General features: G+C 40.4%; 1 protein-coding gene across 1 annotated transcript; it reads left to right on the forward strand.

Annotated features, from left to right (window-relative positions):
• Positions 1 to 4,195: 4,195 nt before the first annotated feature.
• LOC116328438 (H-2 class II histocompatibility antigen, E-S beta chain-like) lies at positions 4,196 to 8,150 on the forward strand. Its single transcript, XM_031750236.2, has 6 exons — positions 4,196 to 4,355; positions 5,887 to 6,159; positions 6,430 to 6,643; positions 6,858 to 6,925; positions 6,997 to 7,110; positions 7,336 to 8,150. Exons 1-6 carry the CDS (start codon positions 4,301 to 4,303, stop codon positions 7,359 to 7,361), a joined length of 750 nt encoding a protein of 249 aa, XP_031606096.2. The 5' UTR covers positions 4,196 to 4,300; the 3' UTR covers positions 7,362 to 8,150.
• The last annotated feature ends 2,628 nt before the right edge of the window (positions 8,151 to 10,778 follow it).

Below are 10,778 nucleotides of genomic sequence, written 5' to 3' on the forward strand. Positions count from 1 at the left end.
AAATCGCTCTGTGGGTGTTAAAGGTTGCTGACCCCTGGACTTTCTCTCTCTCTCCCTCCCGCTCTGTTCCTGTGCTACTGCCAGTGTAACTACCGCCCCTCCCCCCTCTGCCCAGCGCAAAGCACAAGGCTCGCATGCGGAGTGAAGCGGGAAAAAAGTGCGAGAGAGTGGGTGAGAGAAAGGAAAAAAACCCAACCCACGGCTCGCGATAAGGAGCCGGCTCTAAGAGCCATTTCGTTCGTGACCGACACATCACTACTGGCTGCGGAAATAGAGGTTGATATGATAGAAAGGGAGACTGGTGGAAACATTGAATGGAATGCAAGTTCAATGTTTTTAAGAGCAGTGGAAGAGAAGGAGATATATGATATTGTCAGTGGACTGAACAAAACGAGTACTGACTGTCATGATATTGATATGGTAACGATAAAGAGAGTAATTGATGGTATTGTAAAACCGCTACAATATATTTTTAATTTTTCTTTCCAGGAAGGGGTTTTTCTACAAAAAATACTGGGGGAAAAAAACTATTTATAAAAAGATTTGATAGCTTTGTGGATAAACATTGAATTGTTGGCGAATTGCCAGTATGGGTTTAGAAATAATAGATCAACAGTTTTTTAATTGATAGATTTAATGGAAGAAATAACAGAATGTATGGATAACAAGAAGTATGCACTTGGAGTCTTTCTACATCTAAAAAAAAGCATTTGATACTGTTGACCACAAAATTCTAACAATCAACCTGAAAAAATATGGGTTTAGGGGTGTAGCATTTAATTAGACAAAAAGCTAATGAGTTTAAATCTAAATTGATGGATATTGAATGTGGAGTACCTCAAGGATCAGTATTGGGTCTGAAAATGTTTATTATGTATATAAATGATATTTGTAAAGTATCGAAGATACTAAAGTTTGAAATTTTTGCAGATGATACCAATATACTTTGTTCAGGTGTGGAATTGCAACAGGTTTTGGATGTGATCGCACAGTAGTTAAAGATATTAAAGAAGTGGTTTGATAGAAACAGAGTTTCATTAAATTTCAATAAAAAATTTATTTGGAAATTATAAGAAAAACATTAACATTGAAATTTGTGTTGATAATGTATATCTAGAAAGGGTTAATACCATAAAATTTCTTGGTGTGATCATTGATCATAAGGCCTGTTGGAAATCACACATGAATTATGTGAGGGGAAAGTTAGCACGGGGCATTGCTGTCTTGGGGAAAGTAAAACAATTTCTGGATAGGAAAACATTGTATATGTTATATTGTGCTTTACTATTACCATACATGAGTTATTGTGTAGAGGTTTGGGGAAATACATATAAAAGTAATATTCAGACTATAATCGTAATGCAGAAAAGGGCCATTAGACTAATAAATCAGGAGGGGTACAGGGCTCACACAAATGCACTCTTTATTAAGACGCAAGCTATAAAATTCCAGGATCTGGTGAAGTTTAAAACAGTTGCAAATAATATATAAGGCAAGGAAAGGGATGCTCCCAATCGAAATAAGTAAATGGTTCTTTGAGAGAGAAGGGAGGTATAATTTTAGAGGGAAGTGGAATTTAAAAATACAAAGAGTAAGAACAACATTGAAAAGGATGTCCATTTCAATAGCGGGAGTTAAATTCTGGAATGAGTTAAAGGAAGAAATAAAGGTCAGTAGTGATATAAACCAGTTTAAAATAAAACTCAAAAAAGAAATTTTAAATAAGTATAAGAATGAAGAAAATGCAATTAACCCAAGACAGCAGTCAAAGTGATGTTTATTTTCTTTTGCAAATCAGTAAAATCAAAACATAGTTTTAGTTGTGACATTATGTTCTAAGTTGAAACAATTGTATAAGTTTTTGTTGTTCAAATTTAGATGATGAGGAAATGATTAAGATGTAAACATAAGGGGGTAGGGCTAAATAAGTATATACTTCTGCCTACTCCTTTTCAAACAACTGCATGGAATGATATTATGAAATGTTGATGAATGTATATGTTTGAAATAAAAATAAACTGAACTGAATACATTTTAAAAGTAGCCTTCCCAACAATGCATAAGACACAGACCTTCACAATAAAAAGGAAACACACATGTGAAGACACAGACCAAGAAACACAGACTTTACACATAGGGAACACATGGGCGGCGAAGACTAAACACAGAACAGCGGGGGGCACAGAGAAACATGAGGGGCATGGGATCAAAACCTAGGAACCATAGAATAAATCAAAAATGAACTCAACATAATACAAAAATCACAAAGAACTGAAAATGCAGGAGACCCAGGACCCTGACACAATCAAGCTTACCTGTTTATGATCTGCTGACCAGTTGGGTACTGATTATGCTGGGACCAAAGCTTGAGCTGTCGCCTGAGTGCTGAACTAACCACCGTAGTGAAAATCCACTCTGACCTGCAAGTCTGTTTCCTGTTGCTACCTCATTGATTATTTACCTGTCTTCTCCTCTGTGCAGAAGCCCTGGCTTTAGTCTCTGTAGGAGAGAAATCGTATGTGGAGGAGGATTTGATCTGAATATGATCTGTTGAGTTCTGTGTTTGAGTCTGACCTGCTCACTGGTTTTAACAGAGCCTTTATAGGTCAGTGTTAAATGGTTTAACAAACAAAAAGATTTCCTCTGAAAATGATGAGGTACAAGGTCTGGACTAAAAATAAGTGAGACAGACAACAGAATCAGAGCAAAATCAAAATGTATTTAGTTAAATTAAACTGAAAGTAAACATACAGTGGCTAGAATGTAAAAAAAAGAACATTTAACATGCTTTCGTGTTGGGAAGAGGATAGAGAGAATATAAGCTACCAGTCACAGCTATCTCAGTGGCAACAGGTATGTTTTCCTCAAGACCCAACTGACAGTCTGTCTGCCTTCAGCACAAAATCAGAAAGAGGAAGGACAGACCAGGCAGATTCATCCACCTGTGCTCTGTGCTCATGTGGCTTTCCATGGTGAAGTTGTGAGGTTAACCAATAAAAGTCCATCACACAATGAGGAGAAGTGGTTGACCTGTAGACATGACGTTTTGGCTCTGGCTGGATTGTTTGCATCTCCTGGAAGAGACAAAAACATGCTCTGTAAAATACATGGCACAGGGTGCTAAGTGGTTAGTGATACAGCCTAGAGATTTAGCCTTATATGATTTGAAGGCTTTTAGAAGTATTGAGGAAAATGTTAAAATAGTCTAGTCTAAAATACACTGGAAAACATTGCAATGACTAAAACAAGAGAGATGTGTCTCTGTGGGGTTTTTTTTTTTTGTTTGTTTTGTTTGTTTGCTTTTAAGACTGGCAGCATGAAACATGTACATCATGAAAATAACTACAATAGCCCTGTTAACTTCCACTGAGTCACTCACAGAGTAAGGATTAGTTTCAATTTTAGAGTAATGCAATAAAAAAAATACATGAATGAAAATAGCTTCAGAAATAAGATGTGGACCTAACCTTACCCATAACTAAAACACGTCCCTTGCACCTGGTGAATGTTACACAATTAAAATATTTCCAGAATGATAACAATGTGGCACTACAATCAAACCAGCTCGCACAGATTCTTTGATTTGTTTTGTCTTGCCAGGTGCTGAAACCAGGAAATCCAGTCATTATTTCCTCATGAAAACACAGTCACAGAATTCAAATTAGCAGCATCAAGTAGGGCGGGTCTCTCTCTTATCTGTGTGTCAGTAATGATTCTCTCTACCATAAAACTATGAGTACACTCATAGAGAAACGCATAGCCCTTTGGGGTTCTTTTGTTATAATCATATGTTTAGGTTAATAGAATTTTGAGCATTGATGTTGAATAATTGCTGTCAACAACTGATTGAAACAGAAATAGATCCAAACTTTACACTTTTCTAATTTCAATGCATGTAATTGTACAACATTGACATAATCAACATAAAAAGTTGAAAAAATAATAGTTTACATACAGTTATATGTAGCTGCTAATTAATAAATTTGTAATAATAATGCAATAATTTTATTTTTCTTATTTGATACATGAAACAATAACTGTTTCACATAATTATGACATCCTGATTTATTATATAATAATGACAACAATACTGAACATAAAAAAAATATTCCAGGTAAGACTGTTCAGGTTAAATTGGTTCCAGTAAAATATTTTCTGTTTATTTATCATCACTTCCTGTTTTCTTGTCAGACAATTCTTCCTAGTAACAGGTGATGGTGCAGGTCATGTGGCCATCTCCGCTGGTTTTTACAGCAACTCTCAGTCTGACTGTCAGCGTTTGTCAGGAGAACTCGGGAACATGGCTTCAATGTTTCTGTGCTTCACCATCCTCTTCATCACCCTCTGCACAGCAGGTAGGATCAATACACTAATCAATCATGTATACACAGTGTTTTCACAGTCAATGTTTTATTGATCAGATGTTAGTGAAGTGTGAGATGGGATCGCATTATTTGTATTATGTTTGAGTTAAAGCAGCTTTTCTTCTGTAACCTTCATCTGTGATGATCCTCCTTTGTCTCTCAGAGCTGGTTCCACTGTTTTAGTGACCACTGAGCTCCACAGACTCACAGGAAGACTTTGCTCAAACAAGTTATATCACAAAGATTGTCCTGCTGCTTTGTTTCACTTTGTTCAAGTGTTACAGAAAAAAATTAATTCATCAATAAAACAATCAGCAGACTAACTTCTATTAAAAACACATTAGCCCTAATGAGCTTTCCATAATCATATATGAGACTGAATTGAATAACTAGTATGGGTTTTGGGATTTTTTGTGTTTTTTGTTTTGTTTCGTGGCTCAAGAGTTGGGAGTTCGCCTTGTAATCGGAAGGTTACCCGTTCGAGCCCCGGCTCGGACAGTCTCGGTCGTTGTGTCCTTGGGCAAGACACTTCACCCGTTGCCTACTGGTGGTGGTCAGAGGGCCCGGTGGCGCCTGTGTCCGGCTGCCTCGCCTCTGTCAGTGCGCCCCAGAGTGGCTGTGGCTGCAACATAGCTTGCCATCACCAGTGTGTGAATGGGTGGATGACTGGATATGTAAAGCGCTTTGGGGTTTTAGGGACTAGAAAAGCGCTATATAAATACAGGCCATTTACCATTTTATTTTTTTGGTCAACGTGTTGTTCACGGCGCTATCACTGGCATTCTTCAGAAAGACTAATGTGAAACAAAAAAGATCTGTAATGAATAAATAGTCAATGCAGTACTTTTATTTAACCTCCTGAATTAAAGTCACACATGTAAACTTCAGTCTCATCTTGATAGCTTGATTTATAATTCATTGGGGCTCTGTAATTGCACAGAAAATAAAACAAAACACAAAACATGGTCCTAATTTACCTCTATTGTTTGAGCCCTTTGTGGGGAGAGTAGGAGGGTCTAAAGTTTTTCAGTAACATCTCCGCTATTCCCTGATGAGAATATAGATTCTGAGAAACAACTTTATTCTTTGATTGTTTTCCCCTAACAATTTCAGATAGACTAAGACCTATGCCTAAATTCTGTTTCTGGATCTTTTATATGTATTTTTATATATAATTGGAAAGATGCTTTGGGAATGTTGAACTTCTTTTAATTTAAACTGCAGATGAATCTGTAGTTTCTCTCCAAACTACAAACACAATGTTAGTTTTCTGGAACAAATTTCCATCTTATTCACAAAAGCAAACTGAACCACAACATTTAAAAACTTCCATTGTTGAATTGTTTAGATCAGTTGGTCCCTTGGGTTTCTTTCTTTGTTGTTTTTCCTTTTAACCTTCAGCAAGCCCTGATTTACTACAACATGTGCATCATAACACAGTAGGAATGTGACAGTATCCACTAGAGGACCAGCTCAGTCTGAATGATTCTCTTGTTCTCTTCTCTTGTTATCTTGTTTTTAGATGGATACGTGACTTACAGTTTGTTTCGCTGCCTGTTTAATTCCACTGAACTGAAGGACATCCAGTATATCTATTCTAGATATTATAACAAAGTGGAATTTGCCAGATTTGACAGCAATTTGGGAAAGTATGTTGGATACACTGAGTTTGGTGTGAAGAATGCAGAGCGTTGGAACAATGATCCTGATGTACTGAGCAGGAGGAGAGCTCAGAAGGAGACATTCTGCCATCACAACACTGGGATTTGGTACAGAAACGTTCTGCTCAAGTCAGGTGAGCCACTGTTTCCATGACATCATCAGATGAATCCTCAGAATTCACCCTGATGGAATAATTATTAACACAACACAGTCTACAGCAGTGGCATGCTCTCCTTGCTTGTGCTGTCAGAACAAATTGAAATACTAATTTTAAACTTCTGTGTCCACACTGTTTCACCAAGATAGTTCTGTTAAACTGTACAGAGTAACTTCACCATTTTGTGCGCACTTTATGCTTTTGGTACATTAGTCCAAAAAGAGTCCCCTCATTATTATATTCCAGTGAAACCATCAGTCAGGCTTCACTCTGTGACGCCTGCTGGTGGTCATCATCCTGCCATGGTGGTCTGCAGCATCTACAACTTCTATCCTAAACAAGTCAAAGTGAGCTGGTTGAGAAATGGGCAGGAAGTCACCTCTGATGTCACTTCCACTGATGGGATGTCAGATGGTAATTGGCTCTACCAGATACACTCCCACCTGGAATACACACCTAGGTGAGTCCAGGTCAGGCCTGGTGAGGAGTTTTTTAATACAGAAGAAAAATCTACTATGACTATTTCTTTATTTTTTTAATCCAGGAAGGGGCAATGTAGTGCAGAAAATAAGTCACTTTTAGATCATACGAGTGTAATTCCAGATTAATGACCTAGTCCAGTTCATTTAGTGTTGTCTGTGAGAGTCAGTGATGTTGGTTTCTTTGTGTTGAAGGTCTGGAGAGAAGATATCCTGTATGGTGGAGCACGCCAGCCTGAAGGAACCTCTGATCACTGACTGGGGTAAACACCTGTCTGTATCTACACACTTGAGCAACTGCCTGTCTGACTGTTTTTCACCTGTGTGTCCTCAGACTCGTCCATGCCTGAGTCAGAGAGGAACAAACTCGCCATCGGAGCCTCAGGACTGATCCTGGGTCTGACCTTATCTCTGGCTGGATTTGTTTACTACAGGTGGAAGGCCCGAGGTCAGAGCACGACACACCTTTATACCAAGCCCTGTATAAATTGTAAACATCTTTTAACTATACAAATGATGAATTAAAAACATGAATTAAGGTATATGTCAATTTATTTGAGAACATATTTTAACTGGTTCAGGCTACGAACATGTGAGTAGAATTGCTGGTTTGAAGCAGTCAGATCTGTTCTAACAATGACCTGTCTCCTTGTTTTCTCTGCCTGTGCCCCAGGACTGATGCTGGTTCCCAGTAGCTGATCCTGATTGTGGACCTGGGCCTGGTTCTGCTTCTGTCTGTCAGCTGAAAGCAAAAGCAGAAGCTGCTGGAAGCTCTGTGTTTGATCAAGGCTCTTTGAGACGGGCTGAATGTGGACTGTGGTGCATCTCCTGGAGCCTCAATGCTGTGCAAAGTGTTCTTAGAGTCTTTACACCTGTCTGACCACAGGAACGTCTCAGGTCCAACCAGAATGTCACTTCTGGTAAAATGTAGTTTAACATGTGACATTTATTTTACCTGACCTGAAAAAACCCAGGTGTGTGGTGGGAAACGGACTCTTTCTGTTAGGATACCTGGGCGTTGACCCAGTGTTTTGAGCTTTGCATTATAATTGAACTTTCATTTTGTCATTATTTATTATTTCTAGTCTTTTGGGTTCTATGTTAGAGTTTTTAGTCTTCTGGTTTCTGTCTCCGTCTTCCTCTGTCTCCCCTGTCAGCTGTATCCGCTTGTCAAGTCTGCATCTGTGTTTTATGTTTCCTGTTTTACTTTGAAAGTCCGTGTCTCAGGTGGGTGTTTTTAGTTTTGCTTCCCTTGTCTTGTTTGGCCTGATTTGGCTCAGCTGTGTTTCCCTCCTGCCTCCCATAACCTAATTGTTCCAATTGTGTATTTAAGCCATGTGTTTTCCTCGGTTGGTGTTGCAATTTCCCTCATCCCGTGCTTTGTGTTTTGCCTCTCTACCTGGTTAAGTTGTTATCATTTCCAATATACTTAGTTTTCTGCTCTTTTTTCTCATCCAGCAATAAAAGCTGAGCTTTGAGTTCACGTTTGCTTCTGTGAGACTGCACTTTCATCATCATCATAGTTTATTTATATAGCACTTTAAAACACACAGGGCTGACCAAAGTGCAGAACAACAGACTTTGGGTCCTATCTTGCCTTCACACAGCTTTCAAATGATACTTTCAGTGCTCAGGCTGGTAGAAATGCTGGAATGGACGCCACTCCATGTGTGTTTGTGTAAATTTCTAGTGTTAACACCCACATTCAGACGCTCAGACTCTCAGGTGTTTGTTGGATTTTACTTCCTGATTCTTCTCAATAAATCAGTTGTTGTGATGTTATAATTTTGCAATGTGAAAACACCATCACACAACACATCAAACCCTAACCCCATAACCATAAATACAGCTCGGTAACCCTAACTATGATCACATTCTAACCCTGACCACAAAAACCCCCTTTCTGGGAATATTTCCTGAGTTGACACAGTTGTAAGACTATGACATGACAGTGTAGTTAGTTACTTGCAATGTTGAACCTGGACCAGTATTAATTAATTATGATGATCCAGAAATGACACCAGTATGGGACTATACCACAGGGTCTTTGTGAAAGGTTAAAAATATAACTTAGCAATATCAGTTTGCTAATTCAGTATAACGTCACCGTCACTCTCCGTCAATGCCTTAATTGGATTTTTCCGTATTTATATATAGGACACAGATATTGGAGGAGGAGCCGTCCTGTTCTCCGGCAGGAAGCACCATGCCCTCCTGTGTTTTAAATGCACTTTAGAACAGCACGCGGTAACACTATATATGAGCGGGCGGAGGGAAGTTTGGGGTCTTCACTCACCCTCGTTCTGTTATCCGTCATTGCTTGGGGGCTGGGATGCGGGGCCTCCCTGCTACTGCAGATAAGGGGCGGTCTGCTTGCCTCCACCCCAGAGAGAAGGGTGTGCCTGTTTGCGTCTGTGTCTATATGTCAGGTTGGGTCTTAGACTTGACCTCTCTGGGAACATCTCAGGCTCTCCGAGGTATGGAGGCCTATCTCCCTCACCACACTCTCTGCCGGTGGCTGATGCCCTCAGACGTCGGTACATTGGTGGTTCTTGGTGTCTGGGGCTGGGCGCTCATGTATGTACCAGCTCACTCCTGGTAGATGATTGGCGGGGCTTGGTGCCTGTGGCCCGGCTGGGCTCCTTGCGTGGGAAGGGGGTGCCCTCAGGCCTCTGGGCCTGGGGCTTGGTCCTCTCTGGCACAGCTGGCTGCCGGCAGAGCCAGCGGGCACGCCACTGCAACCCCTCTGGCCTCTGCTCCGGGCTGCTGGGTGACCCCTCATTTGGGGCTCTCCTCAGCTCTTCCCAGGAGGGTGGCATGGTTACCCCTTTGGTGGTCCTCCTTGGGTCCCCGTACTCTGGGGCCTCTGGATGTCTGGGGCCCGGATCTCCTCCATACCTGCTTCATGCCCTGGGGGACGGGGCTATGGCTCCCCACACTGCTTAGCAGATCATTACATGGAGAAACCTTTTGAGTACAAGCGTGCTGATCCACACAGATGTGCACACAGGTGTACACACAGGTGTTCACAGACACAAACTACACCTTTCTTGGCTGCTACCTCAAAGCACATTGTGCACTGTCGATCTTGCTTACTGCACAATAACATGTAATATTTAGTATCTACTGTTAGCTAGTTTATTGTGATGGTGTTGTGTTTATTATGTTGCTCTTTTTTGTTTGTTTTCTCTTCTGTTTTTTTCTTCTCCGTACAGGTGATCTCTTCCTTTTTTTTTTGTTTGTGCCTTTTTTCTTCCCCCCTTTCTCACCATCTCTTCTCTCCTCTAGTTTTTCTTTCTCTCCCTTTTTTTCTTTCATTCTTTCTTTCTCCCTGTCCTATCCCCCAGTCATGTCTGTCCCATTTGTAACAACCAAAAATAAAATAAAATAAATACATAATTATAATAAAGGTCAATCAAATGCACCAATATGGCAAGGCCATGATGACCCACTTGGTAAAGTAAATCCACTAGGCATCTTTCTTGGCCTTCAGACAACAATTCTGATGGCTAAAGATCCAAACGGGACAGGCCAACTAAATAAGATAGCGTAGGCCCCAATAGCTGTTCCCCGGCAGACCCCAAGCAGCTGGGGAAAGAGGGTGGCTTTGCCCGGCTAACCGTGACAAAATTTATTAAACTCCCCGAAAATGACTATCCAGAGTTGGGACCAGGAAGCAGAGTTGCAGTCTTACACACCTCTCTGCAGCTTCTCTCCTCCTGTGAAGGTTACAAATGATCTTCTTATGGCCTCTGACAGTGGACTCATCTCTGTGCTTGTCCTGCTAGACCTCAGTGCAGCGTTCGATACTGTCGACCATAATATCCTATTAGAGCGATTAGAACATGCTGTAGGTATTACAGGTACTGCACTGCAGTGGTTTGTATCATATCTATCTAATAGACTCCAATTTGTACATGTAAATGGAGAGTCCTCTTCACACACTAAGTTCAATTATGGTGTTCCACAGGGTTCAGTGCTAGGACCAATTCTATTTACATTATAAATGCTTCCCTAGGCAGCATCATTAGAAGACATAGCATACATTTTCACTGCTATGCAGATGACACGCAGCTCTATCTATCCATGAAGCCAGGTAACACACACCAATTAGTT

The sequence above is a fragment of the Oreochromis aureus genome, linkage group 3, assembly GCF_013358895.1.
Source record: "Oreochromis aureus strain Israel breed Guangdong linkage group 3, ZZ_aureus, whole genome shotgun sequence".
In the NCBI taxonomy this organism is placed as follows: domain Eukaryota; kingdom Metazoa; phylum Chordata; class Actinopteri; order Cichliformes; family Cichlidae; genus Oreochromis; species Oreochromis aureus.